Source organism: Amborella trichopoda, chromosome 4 (genome assembly GCF_054954075.1).
Source record: "Amborella trichopoda isolate Santa Cruz 75 chromosome 4, AtrichopodaSantaCruz75HAP2 v2.0, whole genome shotgun sequence".
Classification (NCBI taxonomy): domain Eukaryota; kingdom Viridiplantae; phylum Streptophyta; class Magnoliopsida; order Amborellales; family Amborellaceae; genus Amborella; species Amborella trichopoda.
The window spans coordinates 23,419,695-23,441,308 of NC_142339.1; the positions used below are offsets into that span (position 1 = coordinate 23,419,695).

The following is a 21,614-nucleotide window of genomic DNA, read 5'->3' on the forward strand; positions in this document are numbered from 1 at the left end:
TATATGTGAGATCTCAAAGCTTTGATATAGTAATGTGAGTACTCCATTGGGCTAGTCCTGAATGATGTTCCAATGGTGTCTTAAGCTGATCCAACGGACCTATGATCCATAGTATAAGGTAGGAACACATAATTGGTCATATTAAAGTCACTGAGCTAGAGCTTCCCACTATCTGGTTTCTCAATGGATTACAGGTGTACCCTTGTGGTACATATTACTACTCTATTATATGGGTCCTCTCAAAGTACATGTGTACTAGCTCTTCTAAGTCAGATAACACTACCGAAGAGTGGCTTTCCCATACGACTGCAGGTTCACATGCCATGGAACGGTCTTGTGTCAGGATACAGACTCATGTCCCATAAGCCATGGCCATTCCATACAGGGTCAGCTCTCGATCAAACACTCGAGTTCTATTGTTCTTGATTTGGAATCTCCAAGCCCCCACTTATTATATCAACTATGAGGCATTCTAACCTATATAGTCTTGACTCAGAGGTGACCCTCACACCTCCTCGAGAGATTACTCTCTCCAAAACACAAACTCTCAATGTCTCATAAAACTTGGGGTAATAAGAATCTGGGCCCCAGTGCACCAAGCACCCAGATTCAGTCTCTCTCTGGCTCCCACTGAGTAGACAATTCATGGCTTTAAGACCTTGAAAGGCCACATAGCCAACAATGTGAGCTTCTTGAAGTGGCAAGCTTTCTTCTTGCGGACTCGTAGAGATTTGGAGGAGCTCGACTACAATGTTATTGGTGGGATGGCTTCTCTTGATGGAGGCAGTGAGGAAAAGGGAAGGAGTCAGTAGAGTTTGGGGTTCCACCTCGAAGGCCTGAGAAGGACCAGGTAAATGTAGCCGCTTACTTGGCATTATTTTTATGTAAATTTGCTCTCCCTAGATCGAGAGGCAACCACATCTGGGCTGAGTATTTGTTCATGGCTTGTGAGATGGCCGATGGGCATGAATATGCCTTAGCTCAGTCACTTCTTTGTAGTATTTACCACGGCTCAGTGGCAATCACTCACAGAAAGCCAATGAAGCCCTCTAATAGGTGTGAGTCAGGTGAGAGGGTGGCCTTTCCTGCCGCACGCCCAGTGCACTATGTCTTTAGATGGCTTCAACGTATTTCCCTGGGACATATCAGATAAATGCGTGATTGTCAAAGTTTTCATAAGCCTAGCTCATGCGGATTGCAAGGAATAAGGCCTTTCTTCGTACCCCAAGTGACTCGCGGAGCCTCTTTGATGGAGAGTCCTTTTTCATGCATGCAGTACCCTTCCTTATTGGTGGCTTAACTGATCGAGCCTTCACAACTTCCTTTGGTGAAATTCTTGATGGGGCCATTACCGAGACACTCGAGTTGATGTACCACTTAAGTGTGAGAGGGTGTATCTTGCCCTATTGTTCAATCGGCGACAAGAAGCTGAAGCTTACTACCCTCATCGATTTGCCCGTTAGCACGGACTTGACCAGGGATGTTTGTACCTCGTTCTTTTTGAGAAACGATATGGGAAGGGATGATATTTGAAGGGTAGAGATTCCCTTGGTGTGAGGCACGAATCATGGACGAAGGTACATATGCGAATGGCTTGGGCCACCTGCCTTGACAAATTTGTTGTTCCTCAATATGGTCGCTTGGCCGTGCTACTAAGGCATATTGAAGGTTGTGTGATACCACCAACCGTTCTTTTTGGCGATTGGAGTACACGTGGAAAGGAGAGAATGCCCCTGTAATGCGGGAGCTGGAGCAGGTGCATAATTTTGCCCCACCCACTTTCTCGCTAATCTTTGAGCTTGACTACCCCAAGGACTGGAGGATGATTGTGGTCCCCAGAATGATGGCCATCGATCAGAAGTCACGTGAGTTCCTTTCTCTTAAGGTTAAGACTAAGTCCTTGTTTGATGGTCTTCGATCCATCTTTAAATGGAAAGAGGGGCGTGCCGTGTGTGGGGCTGAGGATGGCCCACACCTGAATGTTTTGCTTGGTAATGGCCTTCATTATGCGCCTGCTTCCCTACGTCCTTATGACTTCCATGATAAAGAAGAAATAACGAAGAAGGGAATGAAGAAGAGGAAGGAGGCTCCAAAAGAAACTGATACTAAAGAGGTTCCAAAGCATGTGCCCCAGAAGAGTGCTCACTAGAGAAAGCAAGCTCATCCGGTTCACCTTTCTCCTAGTGCAGCTTTTTCACCATCTCCTGCCTCCAGCAAAACTTGTTCTTTATCACCAAAGTCTCCAAATCCAACCAAGCATGTGAAACACATGGTTCCTCCCCATCTGCCCTCATCATCAAAGGCTGCTCCTATCATCGATCCGGCTATAGCTCCGCCGACTGTTACTCTTCATGTCACTTTTAATCTGAGTTGTTGTCCAAGAGAGAGCAGTCCTGCTCTCATGGTGGAAGCAATTCATGTGGTGATGGCAACTGACGATATTGTGCATGCCGCCTTGAGTGAAGATGTGACTATCTTCTTCGGGACTGATGACATGTTGGTACCATCTCCAGCTTGCTTATAATGCCTACTGAAGAAGCATGAAACTTGGATCAAGGTGCTAAGCAAGCAGATGATGCTCACTCAGAAGATACTGACGCTGCCAAAGTGTTAGCCTCTTTGGCTTCAGACAGTGAATCATGATCTAAGTCGGATACACTCATGGATGTAGATCGTGCCCTTATTCTTCCTGAGCTCGTGACTACTATGACGGGCACACTTTTGATCGAGGTTACTTCTACACCGGCTCCCTTAGTGTTGAGTGCTATATCAGATGCTAAATACATCATGGTGATTGGCTTGCTAAGGTTCGGACTTACAACAATTGAGAGGGTGTTCTCTCTCTGATCTTGAGATAGGGAGTGTTAGCCTCAGAGAATGTGCTACTGCCTTGACTAGCTGTATTCCGAATGAGGGGATCTTCACATGCTTCCAAGGCCTTTTAGATGACCTGGAGCGATTGAGGAAGGAAGCATTGAGGAGCGAGTTTGATGTGCATGAGCAGAGTGAAGTCCGACTGTCTTTTGTGGAGGACTTGGTTGCTCAACACCAGGGATTGATGGCCGACTATACTCGCAAGAAATCTACCCTTATTGCTCACCAAACTGTCCTCAAGGATCACAGCATGGCTCGCAAATCCAAGTTGAAGAACATGAAAGCAGAGAGAGAGAAGATGAATGCACAGTAGATCACTTGAAGAAGGAGCTGGAGGCGTGGTTCAAGGAGAGTCAGGTTGATTTTCTAAAGTTGAGGAAGTTAAATGCCGGCATGAAGGTAGCGAGTGCAACGGTGAAGCGGCTCGAGGCAGCAGCTAGTGATATCAAGGAATGCGTGAAGGTAGCCTCAGAGCATTCTGAGGCAATGATGACAAAGATACATGAAGTCCTCAACAGCTTTTAGAGAGCTTTTGGCTTTCTTACTTTTCTTTATTCCTCCTCCTTTCTTTTTGTGTTTTGAGGCCATGGGCCACAACTTGTAACTCTTCACTCATTCAATGAATGCACTTTTTGGCCTTTGCTCTTGCACATCTCTTCTGATTGCATGGTTTGCACATCTCCTTCACTTTTGGCCACTCTTGCATAGCTTAGGTTGGTCTTCTTAGGGGGAATAGAGAGACATTGGAGGTACTTCTCAAAGAAGTGCTTACAACCTCCATGTGACTTGAATGCCCTTTCAAGTTTTCATCCAAGCCCATAGGGAATCTGTCATTTCTCATTTTCACAAAACCCCATCAGATTTTTTTTTAGGTTCTTTTACCAACTGTTGTTACACCATGTCCACCTTTTTTTTTCATTTTACATTTTTACTCATAGTGCCCTTGCAGGATTTCATTGTGCCTTTTTTTTTTTTTTGCCTTTTTGACTCGTAATAGCTGATGATGTTATCATGTCTGTCATTTTTTCCTTTTTTCTTGAACATTTTTCCTCATGAATCCCTTTCGGGTTTTCGCGATGTCCGTTATTTTGAGGGGACATCTTTAAGGTCATGTCTCAGAGACCATGGGGGGCATGTTTAAGGTCATGCCATCGGGACCTTAAGCATGGTATGTTTCAATGTCCTATATCAAGACCAAGGAAGGGAATGTTTAAGGTCGTGCCACTGAGACCATAACGTTAGTGTGTTTTAAGGTCCTACATCAAGACCAAGTGTCGCATAGCTTAACGCCATACTACTGAGACATGTATATGGTTTATGGTCATATAGCTTGGACCTGTGACTACATGGTTTAAGGTCTTACGGCTCAGACCATTACAACATAGTTTAAGGTCTTACGACTTGGACCTTTGCCTAGCAGTTTAAGGTCTTGAGCCTCAGACCATGGCTTATGGATAATACTTCTTCAGGTATCTCCCATTGATTTGTGGCATGGCTTCTTCTCCTTCAGAATTGACCAACACATAAGCCTCATTAGGGAATTCTTTCTTGATTATGAAGGGCCCTTCCCATTTTGGTTCAAACTTTCCCTTAATTCAACCATAAGTCATGATGGGTCATCTCCCTACCAGTACCAACCCTCCACGAGTGAAAGATTGTACTCTGATTGATTTATCAAAAGCTCAACACATACGACCTCAATGAATCTAAAGGCTTTGCTAGGCATCCAACCTCTTTTCATCAAGGGCGTCAAGTACTCGATAGAGAAAGGCTTCTCACTCTTTGTCAGTCATCCCATGGTGGATAGCTGCCCGAAGTGAGGGAAATTGAGCCTCCAAGGGTAGAATTGCTTCGCTCTCACAGATCAAGGAGTATGGTGTGTTTGTGGTGGGGCCACATATGGTAGTGCACTAGGCCCATAAGACCTCATGCAAGTTTTCGTGCTAATTTATCTTCGTTTTGGAGACTGACTTGCACGAGGAATCACAGAGAGTTCTGTTGAATCTAGTAGCTGACCTTCAGAACTGATTGAGTTCAATAGGATGGTCAAGGAGACAACTATGCTCCAGATAGTCTATTATGGGTGCTCATCAATCTTATACTTGCTCTATCTCCGCACAAATTATGGTTTGAGACTCTGGCTCTTTGCCATTTATCTCAACTCAATTATGGGGGGCTCTTGGGAATTGTTTTTCGCATCTTGGGCATCTTTGGCTGCAAGTAGTGCCCCGAATGGGAAGGGCGGGCATTCTTCTAACTGATGCCACTCATCATCACCATCAAGTTCATCAACCAGGTCAATATTCCTCCACTCAGCTACCCATATTGGTGTAGGCTTCTTTAATGGGATTTGAATGGTCGCACCAAGATTGGCAAGCACGTCAGTCTGTTAATCAAGCCTTCAAGGGAAGTGTTCAAGGGAAACTTCTTTGAACTCGGACATTAAGGTTTTGGCGATATTGAAGTATGCTTTGAGGCTATCTTTTCTTACATCATACGCCTCTTTAAACTACGTTATCACCAATTTAGAATCTCCATAAATAGCCAGGTACTTTAGGTTCACGTGGTAGGCGATTTTCAAGCCCATAATGAGCGCTTGATATGAGGCTCCATTATGGTATTCAATTTCTTGGAGAGAGAAGGACAAGGAAACAAGACCATTTCGAGGGCTAGAAAATCTATTTTGACACCTCCTCGTTCGGATTGAAAAGCTCCATCAAAGTGCATTTACCAATCACATGAGGCCTCAGTGCGAAACACATCAGCCAAGGGAGGATTAGTTGGGTGGTTAGGTGCCTTGATCTCGCCCTTCGGACCTAGACAATCTGGCGGCACGTGTCTAGAGTCTCAACTGAACCCGGGACTTGAGATCGCTCTCTCGGGAACCTTGCAAAAAAACAAGGCAGGTACACCAACCAATGCGAGAGGAGTTTAAGGTGGGTTCGGGACTTATTCGGTCTGACTCATGTGGGCACCCCTCTTAGATTACGAAGAAAGCCCCTCAGTCGTAAAACTGGTTCGAAATCGCCTCCCTTGGACTCTATTCTCTTGTTTATGCAATCACACATATATGGCAAATGTTACAAGATAAGTAGGTCAAGGAACCCCACCTTGCCTTTGGGCAAACGTACACAGTCGTGCACATTCAAAGAAGAAGAGAAGAGTGAGAGAAGAAAGATTAGGATTAGAAGAATTTGACCAGGCTTAAGACCGACGCAGTGATTAAACTAGAAAGTAATTGACCTAGCATGGCAATAAAATGGGCTTGGTGACTCTGACCGGCTAAACAGAATTACTACTAGATGACAAACCAATACCGACAAGCTTGACACAATGGTTAGTCCATCGTGACAGTAAAGCGTGCACAGTAACTCTGAATGGCACAACGACATTACTGTTAGACAACTGGACTACCATGGAATGCTAGTCCTCACCTCACTTGTTCAAAAGAAAGGGTAAGAGAAAGAAAGAAGAAGAACAAAAAGAGAGAGAAAAGAGAAGAAGAAGAAAAGAAGAGAAAAGAGAAGAAGCAGAGTAAGAGAGAAAACAATGAGAGGAGAAGAAGAGAGAGAAGGGAAGGAAAGGAGAAAGAGAGAGATAGAGATGAGAGAGAAAATAGGAGAGAGAAAATTACCTTATCAAGGGGTACCAACCATTTTCTTCTCTCTCATCTCTCTCTCTCCAAGATGCACCCACGAACTTAAGCGAGAATTGAAAGCTTTATTGATGAATGTGAAAATGAACGAAGGATGTTTACAATTGGATTTTACATGTTTATATAGAATTGGGCCAAACATGGGTGGATGCCCAAAAACTAACCAAATTGACAATAATTACAATTATTTTGAATTAAAGAAAATTAAGAAAATAGGGTGCAAAAAGACTGTTTTGCCCCTGCCTAACAATAGATGGAATTTCAGAACAGTCCCTTTTGCTGCCCTAGAACATTCGTGATCTTCCGTAATTAATCCGGGGTTGCTTTGATGTCTGTTTGATCGAAAGATGATTGTTTTCTAATAGAGCTCGACATGATGATCAATTTGATACCAACTTCGAGCCATGAGTTGTGTTTTTAGACCACGATCTTGAGACTTGAAATTTGCATGAATCTTGAAAACTTCAGCTAGATAGTGTACTCGTTCCTTGATGTTTTTTCATGATTATTTACTATAGTGCACTGAGCGTGCCGTCACGATCTCGTGGCAACAAACGGGATGCGATTTTAAGTTTTGGCCCGAATCTAGAATCCGACGGCCAGAACTTACAGTGACTTCGTCACGTTTGTGTGTAAAATACAATCGTTCATCATGTACATAATTCGAATCAATAGTAGCCCTAGGCCTTATGCACACGATGAAATTGATTTTGTGTCGAACCGATGTGCGAGCACCGTGATTTGGCAGCTCGAGGAACGCGTATCGCTGCTAAATTTTCTGTGACTTCTTCATGGATCAAAAAATTCTCTCTAGCTTTTCTCCTTGCTTGGGTGTCGTCATGAGGCATACGACATATCAAAACGCTCGTCTTGATGAGACGAACACGCTCGCAAAATTTGAGCATGATCCATCTCGAGACGAGTGAGATATGGGCCTCAAAATTTACTAGTCGTAACTGTGAAAACAACCACATTTAATGGTGTTTTGGTGTAGGGAGGCCACATGAGAATAGTGTGAGGCCTACCCCTTTTCGTTATTTTACCCATAACTTTGTCCTTGAGTGCCTGATTAAGCCGAAACTTGACTTATAGGGGTTTTAAACTGTGTCAGATCCAATGGCAGTGGATAGCTGTTTCATGTATCAAAATATATTTCTAGTTACAGGGTCCATTTTAGGGTGCTAGATGTTGATTTTCTGAAATTGTTTCTTTGGGTTCACTACCTTAGATATGTTTGATTGGGATGAAACTTGGCAAGTGGCTTTTTGGAGTACTTATGAAGATCTTGAGCAGTTCTGGGGCCATTTTGAGACTGTCAAAAGTTTCACTGTTTTTGTCAAGCTTTATTGACCGGCTTCCTATTTATTCCACATCAGGGACCAAAATGTTGAAAAATGTATTCAAACAGCTTGCCCCGCCAAATTTTGTGCTACTAGGGGAGCGAAAAGGATAACATTCGAAAATTTTCATTCGACTTTATTACTTTTTTCTTCCTAGCCACAGGACCATGTGAACGCCGAGGAGATTCACGCAATGCTGCAAGTAGGATGCTCAGACATTGAGATGCATTGTTCGCAAGTCTATCCATTGAGACTTTAGGCAGGAGGAGAGACTTTTTTTAGGGATCTTGTAGAGGTCCTCACCCTCAAGGGATCTTGTAAAAGTCCTCACCCTCAAGGGACTAGTTGTGATTCTGATAACTGAGGATTTTATACGGACCTCATTGATCAGAATCAAGCCCATATAGCAATTGAGTGCCATGTCAAAGGGAATTGTTCCCATTTGGTCTGGGTTTTTTTGTATCCTCTAGTGTTGAGCCATGTTTTAAGAATTTTGTGAATGGTGTGTTGAGGGCCTTCTGTCGGTGCCGTCTGCTTTGCGCACCAGTTATTCCTTGGCTAGTAGGGTACCTCATTTTATCAAGGTGACCAGCTTTGAGTATAACCCCTACCCACTGCTGTGCAGTTTAGACAATTAACATACCTCTCGATCTTGATTACCGCACCAAACTCATGGCTACCTTAGCTTTCTTGGGGCGTCTTCAACATTTTTGAAGTGTGTTGGTAACCTCGTGGGAATGATGCTCTTCTTCATGAGACTTGACTTGCTTTCTTGGCAAATCTTCTGTTCATTGAGTCCTTCCTGTAAATGGACTTAGGCTGTCAGAATCTTTCTTGAAGCTTGTATTTTTGAGTCCTGGTATTGTGACACCAGGGATTTTTCTTTTTGAATGTAGGTTGAAACCACTTGTGGAGGCGAGTGCTGCATCAACCAGCTTATTGGTCCAAGTGTCCTTTGCGGATTTTCACTTGGACTTTGGGAAGTGGATTTTCACCAACTTCCTTTTTATTTGGGGCTCTTTTACACATGACCTTCCAGCCATGTCAATCCTTATTTTCCATTTTTACTCACAGTGCCCTTTTGGGGTTTTCACCTTTCCCGGGTTTTTATTTTCACGGAATTCTTTTGCTCATGGCTTCGTGACCAAGCATATCCGTATTTTTACTCATGGCATTCCCTTGTCCAGGGATACACCATGCCCGTTATTTTTCTTTTTTGTTTTGTGAAGACGTTTTTAGGGTCAGGCCTTCGATACTTGCGCGAAGCAGTTTAACATCATGCAGCCAGGACATGCACTATGGTTTAAAGTCATACAACTAGACCATGGTGGTGATGGGCAGAAGCTGAAAGTGGTGACCCCCTAACTGACGATGAGTATGGATGGCAGAATGGCTCGCCATCATGTGAGCATGGGTAAGACTCACTGAGGAATGATGGATGATGGCAATGAAGAAAGGTGGACTTACTGGGGAGTTGGTGAAGATGGTGTGCACACAAACGAGTCGGTTAGGGAAGGCTTGCGTGACGATGCATATAAATGGCATGTGCACGTATGTTATGGGGTGTAAATTTAAGGTCATGCCTCTTGAACCTATGCTAAGCAGTTTAACGTCATGCGGTCAGGACGTGCACTATGGTTTTAGGTTATATAGCTTGGACCGTGGCTATGCGGTTTAGAGTCTTGTAGCTTGGACCATGCAGTTTAAGGTCGTGGAACTAGATCTCCGCTACAATTTAAGGTCATATAGTTCAGACCATGATGTTGAGCCTTTTAACGTCATGAGGCTAGGACGTGTACTATAGTTTAGGGTTATATAGTTTCGACCTATGCAGTTTTAAGTCGTGTGGCTAAACCAAGGCTGTGCAGTTTAAGGTCATGCAGCATGAATCGAGGCTGTACAATTTATGGTCATACAGCATAGACCGAGGCTGTACAGTTTAAGGTCATGCAGCACGGATCGAGGCTGTGCAGTTTAAGGTCATGCAGCGTGGACCGAGGCTATGCAGTTTAAGGTCATGCAAAACACAGATCGAGGCTGTGCAATTTAAGGTCATGCAGCTCGGACTGAGGCTGTGCAGTTTAAGGTCATGTAGCGCCGACTGAGGCTATGCAGTATAAGGTCATGTAGCACGCACCGAGACTGTGTAGTTTAGGGTCATGCAGCACGGATCGAGGCTGTGCAATTTAAGGTCATGTAGCACAGATCGAGGCTATGCAGTTTAAGGTCATGTAGCGCCGACTAAGGCTGTGCAATTTAAGGTTATGCAGTGCAAACTGAGGTTGTGCAATTTAAGGTCATGTAGTGCGGACCAAGGCTATACAGTTTAAGGTCATGTAGCATGAACCGAGGATGTGTAGTTTAAGGTCAAGCAGCGCGGACCAAGGTTGGGTCACCATGTGGGTGAAGCTGCATGGGGAATAAGTCAGTAGATGGGAATTTGACTCCCTGAGGATAAAATGGTTATGGTCAACAAGGGGTTCAGATGGGAAGACCGACTTCATTTGGGATAGTGGGAACAAGTATGGGTCCCTTACAGGTGAAAAATGGTACTCGACTCCTTGAGGACAGCATAACTAGGTATGAGGTAGACCCACTGGGGGTGGCAGTGGTAAAAACGACCCTAACTCTACTGGGGATAATGAGCTGCAGTACGAGTATGACTCCTACTGGGGATGAGAAGTCATGGCCTGAGTTGAACGACCTGGGTACCACTCCGCTGGGGATAATAAGTCACAGTCAGGGTACAACTCTATTGGGGATAACAATAGTAGGACACACAAGACTTTAGCATGGGGTGTGCGACAATGATCCTTTCTTGAACACTCAGCCAGTGCTGAGTCTTTTGAAAAGGCAACCGGCGTTGAGGGCATTCGTGCTAGCTCTTCAACACAACCGGTGCTGAAGTTACTAAAAACACAGCTGGCACTGGGTAGTTTCAACAACATAGCTGGCGCTGGGCGTAGGTTAGTGTTCGGGCCTTGACCCGAGGCCGACCCAGTCCTGGTCTGTGTTGCATGGGATTTTATGGGCGGCGGTAAAACTTGCCTCGAGGAAAGAATCGGCTATCTAATGCAGGGGGGGGGGGAGGGGGGGTGTAAACCCCATTTTCATTGTTTCACAAAAACAAAACTTAAGGTAAAAATTTTAATGGTGAGAAGGAAGTTTCCGGTGTAAGCTTCAGCAAACACACTGGGGATCCCGGTGAAATTAGAAGTTTTTCCGGTGAGAAGGGGAGGTTCCGGCTAAGGGAAAGAAAAAGCCAACGAGGAAGGTCGTGCTTTTGTGAGGTTGCAACAATTTGCGGCGAGAAGAAAGGGAGTTCACCAGGAAGCAGGGGAACTCCGGTTGTGAATTTGAAAGTTCTGGAGAAGGGAAGAAGAGGCGGGAATTGTAGTTGTGGGCTGCCCAGGACTTTCTGATGATTTTAGCAATTTTCTGGTGGGTGTAAGTGTTTTCTCGGTGACTTGAAGAAAGGTTGCAGAGGTTTTTCGGTGGGAAAGGAAATTCCCCGCGGGATTTCGAAGGGTGCGTGGAGATGGACAGTTGCTGAAGCTGGACGATTGCATGTAGGCGAACGGTCATGATTCCACAAGTGTGAGACATGTGTCAGGCCAGGACATGGTGACGGTTGTCATTGGAAATCGTGGAATTATCAGGGAGGCGCAATGTTGTAGGCCAAAAAAATGAGGAGTCACAGGAATCGAGGGGGCGTGGGAAAACTAAAGTCACCAGGGGGTGAATAGTCATGGCGACACTGACTTAGGGTACGCAGTTGGCGTTGGAATTTTTTTTTTTTTAAAAAAAGTCACATCTTGCGCTGGGAGTTAGAAGCACAGCCAACACTAGCCTTTGGAGGACACAACTGGTGCTAGCCTCAGACGACGCTTATCAGTGCATGGTGGGCATCATGACGCGCATGGTGTTGCTCGCGTGTGGCAGTGAGTCGCATGTGGGAATTGTTGTGCATGGCGATGAGTCATGTGCGGCGATGTTCATGCACGGCCTTGACTTGGGTAGGCAAAGGGTGGTGATCAGTGTTAAGGCCCGACTTATGATGCCCGGTCAAAGCCAAGTCCTCCACCAAAACAGTGAAGTCCATGTTGTTCTATTGAAGGGCATCCACTGTGAACAGAGTATTCTCTCCATAGTAGGCCAGTGCCTTGCCAGAGAAGTCTTCTTTGTATGTTTGATATACTCGTCAGATGAATTGAAGATGACTCGGAAATGGTTGGCTTCTTCTTTTGGCCTGTAACCATCCTCTTTGGTAGTTTTGCTTCTTGTTTCCTTCTCTGTATGGCAGCAATTGTAAAATTTGAGTTTGTGAATGAAAATTCTTTTTTGCTTTATGTCTCATTTTGCCGCATAATTTCATTCTTCATTTTGTTTTGTTGGATCTCATATGCTGCTTCTAAGTAGTCCTCACCTCAGGGCTTTTACTGCTTCTATCATTTCACTAAGGGAAACCCTAGGCCTTGCTTTATCTTGTGCCATACTGCCGCGGTTCCGATAACCTCAAACGGAGGAGGAGTTGCTTCTTCTCCTTTTAACGTTTGATTGGACGGGGGTTCATAATTCATTTTTCTCATCATTTGATGAGCCTGCTCGCAATAGATAGTCCAGTCAGGAGGGGTTTTGGCTTCTATTCATGACATTTTTACTTTATGTTCATCATAACTCTTAGTCTCAAGTACGAACTCCTTCAGATATTTTGAAGCGGTACATAGGACCTTCAATTGGCTCTGGAGACTATGAACGTCGCTTCTTCATATTTCATTTTTCTCATCATTTGATGAGCCTGCTCGATATAGATAGCCTGCTCATGGCATTTTTACTTCATTTTCATCATAACTCTTAGTCTCAGGTATGAACTCCTTCATATATTTTGAAGCGGTATGCATGACCTTTAATTAGCTCTAACGACTGCGAACCCCGCTTCTTAACTTTGCCAGAGGGTCTTGTTCATGAGGACAAGCGGGATGCCCAGTCCCCAACTGCTCCCCCTATATAGAATCTGGGAAATGCAAGACTTGAGGAATATCCTCAGTAACCGAAGTTTGAAGAACCTTCTGTGGCGGCTGGGATGCCAATTCGGCTTTTAAGAGTGCAATAAGGATATGCAGGATCTTTTGATAGTTTGGTGTGTAAGTAACCTTTGGAACCAGAAGTTCTGTCTCCATGACCTCGTCAATCTCGAAAGGGATTTTTGATTCATCTTCTTGAAAAGGTGGCTCAGAAGAGGGCGAGGCCTCCTCTTCAGGTGAAGTGGAATGATTGACGCACGATGACGTCAGAGTCAGGAGCGGGGAACAACGGTTTGGGGAGATGACGCATATACGCCCCTTGAAAAAGTATCACGAGCGACTTTGGGGTCAGTCGGGTTCGAGCAGATTGACTGGCCTTAGGAGGCCAAGAATCACGAGCAAGTGTCTGTAAGGAAACAGGTGGAAGCCTGCCCCCTTACAGGGTGCGCTAGTGTGTGATGAGTACGAGGCCAAGGAAGTTGTCCCCTGTGTACTTAGGTTGGTGCAGCGACGACTTTGCCCTGAGAGGTGGGGTGCACATGGATAGTGTGTACAGGACCTAGCCCACGGAGGCCCGGTCCTAGACACTGGCTTGAGGCAATATAAGAGTTGCCTCAAGGTGTGGCTCTAGTGGGAGGCGCACAAGCCTTAGGGTGTGTGTAAGAGGTGGAGGCCTCAGGGTCTCTGTCTCGATGTGTCGAGCCTCTAGGGATAGAGACTCATGGTGGTGCAGAAGTGTGGGGGGGAACCTTATGGCAACCCACAGAAGCAATGACAACTTGTTTGCCTTTTGTAGCAAAGGACTGGGCAGACTTTCGACGTACCTCGGCAATACGACTGAGAAGTGACTTGCCGGTGACAGGGTGCATGCTGTGAGTGGTGGTGTGTGTGCCACCTATGCAGGGTGCTTTAGTGGAGGTTCCATCAAACCGAGGAGATGGGGAGTGAGGGGCTCTTAAGTCGAACCTCACCCATTCAGGTTAGGACCTAGGAGCTAGACGCGGGGTCTTTGCTCAAAAGGAAGGTTGGGAATGAAGTTGGAGGAACTTGTTCCCTGGGAACACTCACGAATGGGGGGATAAGGAAGTCCTTGATTTGAATAAACGGGTTATAGAACCCAGAAGCCATAAGTGTGAAAAACAAAGAATAAAAGGAGAAACTAGTCAAACAAGTACGATCCGGCTAAGGGGCAGTAAGTCCCTAGTGGAGTCGCCAAGCTGGTTACGTGCCTCGATCTCGCCCTCCAGATCTAGATGATATGGAGGCACGTGTCTCGGGTCTCAATGGAACTTGAGACTTGAGATCGCTCTCTCGGGAACCTTGCTAAAAACCAAGGGAAGGTAGACCAACTGATGAGAGAGGAATTTAAGGTGGGTTTGGGACTTACTTGGTTTGGCTCGCGTGGGAGCCCTATTAGATCACGAAGAAAGCCCCTTAGTGGTAAAATAGGTTCGGAATCGCCTCCCATGGACTGTATTCTCTTGTTTCTGCAATCGTACACATATGACAAATGTTACAAGACAAGTGGGTCAAGGGACCCTACCTTGTCTTTGGGCGAACATACACATGTGTGCACATTCAAAGAAGAAGATAAGATTGAGAGAAGAAAGATTAGGACTAGAAGAATTTGATCTGGCGGTGAGACCGACACAGTGATTAAACTAGTAAGTAATTGACCTGACGTGACAGTAAAATGGGCTCGGTGACTCTGACCGGCTCGACAGAATTACTACTAGACCACAGAACTAATACCGACTAGCTTGATATGATGATTAATCCGCCATGACAGTAAAGCGGGCATAGTAACTCTAACCAGCAAAATGGTATTACTGCTAGACAACTGGACTACCATGGAATGCTAGTCTTCACCTCTCTTGGTCAAACGAAAGGGTAAGAGAAAGAAACAAGAAGAACAGAAAGAGAGAGAGAAGAGAAGAAGAAAAAGAAAATAAGAGAAAAGAGAAGAAGAAGCAGAGTAAGAGAGAAAACAATGAGAGGAGCATAAGAGAGAGAAGGGAAAGAAAGGAGAAAGAGAGATATAGAGATGAGAGTGAAAAGAAGAGGAGAGAGAAAATTACCTTATCGAGGGGTACCAGCCCTTTTCTTCTCTCTCCTCTCTCTTTCTCTGTCTCCAAGATGTACTCACGAACTTAAGCGAGAAATGAAAGCTTTATTGATCAATGTGTAAAATGAACGAAGGTTGTTTATAATTGGGTCTTGCATGTTTATATAAAATTGGGCCAAAACATGGGTGGATGCCCAAAAACTAACCAACTTGATGATAATTACAATTATTTTGAAGTAAAAAAAATTAAGGGTGCAAAAGGATTGTTTTGCCCCTGCCTAACAATAGATGGAATTTCAAAACAGTCCCTGCTGCTGCTCTAGAACTTGTGTGATCTTCTGTGATTGATACACGGTTGCTTTGATACCCGTTTGATCGAAAGATGATTATTTTCTAGTAGAGCTCGACATGATGATTAATTTGATACCAACTTCGAGCCATGAGTCGTGTTTTTAGGCCACGATCATGAGACTTGAAATTTATATGAATCTTGAAAACTTCGGATCGATAGTGTGCTTGTTCCTTGATGTTTTTCCATGATTTCGTTACTGTAGTGTATTGGCATGCCGTCACAATCGCGTGGCGACAAACAAGACGCGATTTGGAGCCTGCACGAAGATTTGGCAACTTTGGGTTTTGACCCAAATTTAGAATTCAGCAGCAGGAATTTACAATGACTTCGTCACCTTTGTGTGTAAAATCCAACCGTTCATCTTGTACGGCGTTTAGACCAATGGTAGCTCTAGACCTTATGCACATGATTGAATTGATTTTGTGTCAATCCAAAATGTGAGCACCGTGATTTGGCTGCTCGAGCAACGTGTGTCGCTGCTGAATTTTCTACAACTTCTTCACGAATCAAAAACCTCTCTTTAGCATTTCTTCTTGCTCAGGTGTCGTCACGGGGAGTACAATATATCAAAACGCTCGTCTTGATGAGGTGAACACGTTCCCAAAATTTGAGTACGATCCGACTAGAGAGGAGTGAGATATGGGCCACGAAATTCACTAGTCGTGATTGTGAAAAAAACCACCTTTAATGGTGTTTTGGTGTAGGGAGACCACAAGGGAATAGTGTGTGGCTTACCTCTTTTCGGTATTTTACCAAAAACTTTGTCCTTGAGTGCTCGATTAAGCCAAAACTTTACCCATAGGGGTTTTCGACTGTGCCAGATCTAATGGCGGTCGTCTCACACATGTTTGACGTATCAAAAATATATTTATAGTTACAGGGTCCATTTTAGGGTGCTAGAGACTGATTTTCTGAAATTGTTTCTTTGTGTTCACTACCTTAGATAGGTCTGATTGTGATGAAACTTGACAGGTGGCCTCTTGAGGATCTTGACCAGTTTTAGTGCCATTATGAGACTGTCGAAATTTCTGCTGTTTTTGTCAGGCTTTATTGATTGGCTTCCTCTTTATTTTGCATCAGGGACCATGGTGTTGAAAAATTTATTCAAACACCGGGAGGGGGTGTACAGTAGAGAAATATGTGAGTGCTTAGCCCTTGACTGCTTTTTGCGACACATAAGTTATGGCACCCTCCACTGGGAGTAGTGATCATTTTGCAAGGCGGCCTTATAAAGAGGGGCACGCCATATGAAATTTGATTGGGTCCACTTGTGAGATGAGCCGAACCGGGAGTGCCAACAAATAGTGTCTGAGTTTTGTATTGTGAAGATCAGGTATAAGAACATCTTTTCAATAGGGGAATAGTTTACTTTGGCTCCCTACATCCTCCGACTGAGGTAATACAAGGATGTCTCCTTCTCTTCCTCATTTTTTTGGGCGAGCAAAGCGCCAAGTGACTCATCAAGGGCAATCACATAGAGGACAAGGGACTTTCCAAGAATAGGAGCTGAGAGAACAATGGGGTTTAGGAGGTAGGCCTTGATGTCTTCAAAGGCCATTTGACATGCTTTGTCCCACTCAAAGGGCACATATTTCTTTAATAGGCGACTAAAGGGTCTACATTGTCTTGAAAGGTTAGAGATGAATCTCCAGATATAGGTTAGTTTGCCTTGAAGAAATATGAGCTCTCGCAGATTCCACAGAGATGACATCTCTTAGAGTGCCTTGATTTTGACAAGTTTGATCTCCAGTCATTGATACCTGACAATAAACCCCAAGAATTTTCTCGAACGCACGCTAAAGACACACTTTAGGGGGTTCATCTTGAGTTGGTGAAGATGGAGTCACTCAAAGTATCATTCAAGGTTCTAGATGTAGGTGCTTCTCTCGCCCGACTTTACTACAAGATCATTTATGTAGCATTTCACTTCTTCATGCAACATATCTTCAAAGATAGCGGTCATAGCCCTTTGATAAGTGGCCCTTGCATTTTTAGGCCGAATGGCATCAGAGTTTAGCAGAAATCCCTTAAGTGTTAAGATGGTTGTAGCTTCTTCGTCTTCAGAGGCCATCCTTATCGTGTTATATCCCGAATAACCATCCATAAAAGAGAAGGCCTGGCAATTGGCATTTGAGTCAATGAGCATTTCAGTAAAGGGGAGAGGGAAGTCGTCTTTCAGACATGGCACATTTAGATCGCAAAAGTCGATTCAGACCCGGATTTACCCATTCTTCTTTTTGACTGGTACAACATTGGTCAGCCACTTTGGGTACTTGACTTCCTTGATGAAACCAACTGCCTTGAGTTTATTCACCTCGACATCAATCTGTATCTCTAGGTCAGCTCAGATTCTCCTTGACTTTTGTTTCACTAGATTGAAGGATGAGTTAATCCCAAGCCAATGAACTGCGATTTGGGGGTCAGAAAAATACGTCACTCTTATCTCAAAAAAGGCAACATATTCCTCTTTCTCTTCAAGGGGCATGATGGTAGAAATGAAGATTGGTCTTGGGTCAGTTTTGTCACCGAACTTTATCTCCTCCAAGTGATTGGAGGTGGCTTGCCCGCCATCTTCCAACACTTCCGGGCTTCTTCCAACTCCGCCTCATCAGAGGGTAGGGGACTAGAAATCTCATCTCCAATCTCAAGCACTTTTATCTTATGCTCAACGGCTAGTGGTTTTTTGGTTTCCGAGATTTCAGGCTCTTGAGGTGTCATGATCCTGCCGCCTGACCCCTAGCGTACTTGCTGGAGGGCAATAGAGTGTGGGACCGTGATCAAGGGTAGCGAATGCAACTTAGGTAGGAGTGTGATTAAGAAACCAGAAATCAAAGCAAACCACGAAAGAAAACAAAACTACCACAATGCACACACACACACTAAAAGCTAAATAACCCAGCCCTCAAACTGTAATACAATGTACAAAATTTTTCCAAAGTATAACAAAAGATTTTCGGGCATCAGAGGCCCAATTCATTACATAACTTCCAAAATTAAACAAAAACTATGGCCAAACTACCATCAGAAGCATACAATGGAAAGAACTTCTGCAAAGTAACACAGGCTCCAACCACCTGTCGCGATTCCTGTACTGCCTGTCCTTGACCTGCAGTTATCGCTCTACAAAAATGGAAGTTAAAGGAATGAGCTATAAAGCCTAGTACGTCGATCCAAATGCCATGTGTCTCAACTATATGTAGCCATGAGCCGTGAGTGATTCTTTTTAGGGATGAGCAAATTACAATTCAGGTATCATATGAATTAGCCATTTATCAAACAATTCCACCACGAGCATCATAACAAATCATCATAACTGCATCCATCAATATAAGTATAAGCAAGATTACTAGGCATTAATCAGCTCACTCCCTAATTTGCCTACTCCTGAAGTAGAAGTCCTATTCATCAGGCCAAGCCAATCCCATTGCTTTGCATGTCTACTATCTCTCAAGAGGGAAACAATGACAAATGGATGACCCATTTTGTAATGTTTTCATGCACACACACACAGTCCCTAGCGCACTTTGGGGCTTTCGATTGGTGGTGGCCTTGCAAGACGTGACCCTCATTGGTTCTATAGCTGGAGGGCGTTACACTACCAATGGATGACCCATTGTATAGTGTCATACACACAATGGGGGGCACGACCCTCCCATGTGACTCACATCCTAACTCCCTTCCTATCATTGGAGTTAGGGAAAGATCTCAACTGCAGGCACAACTTTCTTACTAAATCAGATTACACTACCATCGAGTAACCTGCACGTAGTGCTACTTATCACATTCACATTAGAGCACATTCTTATCATGAACCACCCTCAAGGCATGCCAAGAGGTCACATATCTCTTAGTTGTCTCATAATCATGCACACATATCACTATAAGACGTGCATCATAGTCATATACAGGTTATAACAGGGCACATCTTACAATATACTTTTATATCATAACAGAGCCTGTCTCATTGTCAGCCATTCTTATCACCACTGAATATAATTTAAAGCACATATATATATCCAGAGAAAAATACAAATCATCAGGCTCATTTGGACATGATTTGGTCAGTAAACAGTTCAATACAAAAATATGCAATAGTTCTGAAATTTCCCTGCAATCACAATAGTGACACCTTCAAAGGAAAAGAAGCACAGTTTCCATTTTTGAAGTATACTCACTGATATTTCATTTAAAAGTGGTTTGGACTCATTTGGACCTGATTTGGTTAGTAAACAATTCAATACAAAAATGTATAACAGTTCTCGAATTTCTTGCAATGACAACAGTGACACCTTTATAGAAAAAAGAGAATAATTTCCAAACCATAGAGAATTAAGACATGGTTCCGCAGCTATTTTTAAAATAGGCTCACCGATATTTCATTTAAAAATGGTTTGGACTCATTTAGATCTGATTTGATCAGTAAACAGTTCAATACAAAAACGTGCAACAGTTCTACAATTTCCCTGCAATCACAACAGTGACACCTTCATAGAAAAATGAGTATAATTTCCAAACCATAGAGAATTATGACATAGTTTCAAAACAAATTTTGAAATAAGTTCATTGATATATCATTTAAAGTGGTTTGGACTAATTTGGACATGAATTGGTCAGTAAACATTTCATTACAAAAGCTTGTAAAGTTCTTGGAATTTCTTTTTCACATTTCTGACATGGTCTAGCAAATGGATCCTAACTTTCCAATAAAAATAGATAATGATATGGGGCCTTTTCATTATGAAAATAGACTCAAAGGGACACTTTCTCATCAAATTTCTTGATAAACAGATAATATTCCAATGCTCAAACAGTTACTCAAAGGAGGGTCACAGTTTTGGAAACAGAGTACATGAAAGACATTGTGGATGTTTGCCAATTCAGGTGGTAGGGGAAGTCGATAAGCCACGCTTCCAACTTTTGCCAGAATTTCAAAAGGTCCAATATAACGGGGACTCAAATTTCCTTTCTTATCGAATCTCATAACGCCCTTAGTTGGAGACAACTTTAAGAATACCCGATCACCCACCTCAAACTCGAGGTCTCTTCTTCGATTATCGGCATAACTCTTCTGCACACTCTGAGCTATTATGAGTCTTTCTCGAATCAAAGCAATCTTCTCTAAGGTCACTTGAACAATTTTTGGCCCTAAAAGCCTCCTTTCACCAATCTTGTCCCAACAGATAGGTGACCTACACTTTCTCCCATACAGGGCCTCAAAAGGCGCCATCTCAATATTAACTTGGAAGCTATTGTTATAGGAAAATTCTATCAGAGGAAAATGGTCATCGTAGCTTTCTTTAAAGTCAATAACACAAGCCCTTTGCATGTTCTCCAAGGTCTAAATGGTTATCTTTGATTGCCCATCAGCCTGGGGGTGAAAGGTGGTGCTAAAAGTAAGACTTGTTCCCAAGGCTAACTGTAGACTAGCGCAAAATCTAAAGGTAAATCTAGTGTCCCAGTCGGGCACGATGCTGACAGGTATTCAATGTAATCTCACTATCTCCTTGATGTATAACTGAGCTAGTTTATCTAATGTGTAGGTCATGAGGATTGGTAAAAAGTGGGCAGCTTTGGTCAGGTGGTCCACAACAACCCAAATGCTATCACTCCTAAAACCCATTCGAGGCTAACCGAAGACAAAGTCCATAGCAATGTCTTCCCATTTTCATTCCGGCATAGGCAAGGGCTGTAACAACCCAACAGGTTTCTAATGCTCAACTTTCACTTACTGGTATGTCAAACACTTAAAAACAAACAGTGTCACTTCTCTCTTCATTTCATTCCACCAAAACATTTTCTTCAGGTCCTGATACATCTTATTACTCACATGATGTATATCATAACGAGAGCGGTGAGCTTCCTCCAATATCCCACTTCACATCCTCATCATTCGGGATAAAAACTCGATCTCAGAATCTCAACAAGTCATCATTGCTCTTAGAGAATTTGTCTCTTTTTCCTAGCTTCATCTCTTTCAAAATTTTCATGAGTTGGGGATCCTTCTTTTGAGCCACCCGAATTTGTTGAAAAAGCTGGGGTTCTACCCTTATACATGCTGTCATACTTACCTCATCACCTAGGGGTGAAGCTGGAAGCCATCCCACTACATCTTCTAATAATTTCATCTTTCGGACCATTAGATGAGCCATTGATACTATAGGCTTCCTGCTCAGAGCATCCACTACTGCATTAGTCTTGCCCTGGTGATACTTAATGGTATAATCATAGCCATTCAACAGGTCTACGCATCTCCTTTGTCTCATATTCCACTCTTTCTGAATATTCAACTCGTGGTCAGTCTCTT

General features: G+C 43.6%; 1 protein-coding gene across 1 annotated transcript; it reads right to left on the minus strand.

Annotated features, from left to right (window-relative positions):
* Nucleotides 1-5,026: 5,026 nt before the first annotated feature.
* LOC148782353 (uncharacterized) lies at nucleotides 5,027-20,537 on the minus strand. Its single transcript, XM_088864623.1, has 2 exons — nucleotides 20,160-20,537; nucleotides 5,027-5,260 (listed from the first exon to the last, which is right to left on the minus strand). Exons 1-2 carry the CDS (start codon nucleotides 20,535-20,537, stop codon nucleotides 5,027-5,029), a joined length of 612 nt encoding a protein of 203 aa, XP_088720749.1.
* Between the last annotated feature and the right edge of the window lie 1,077 nt (nucleotides 20,538-21,614).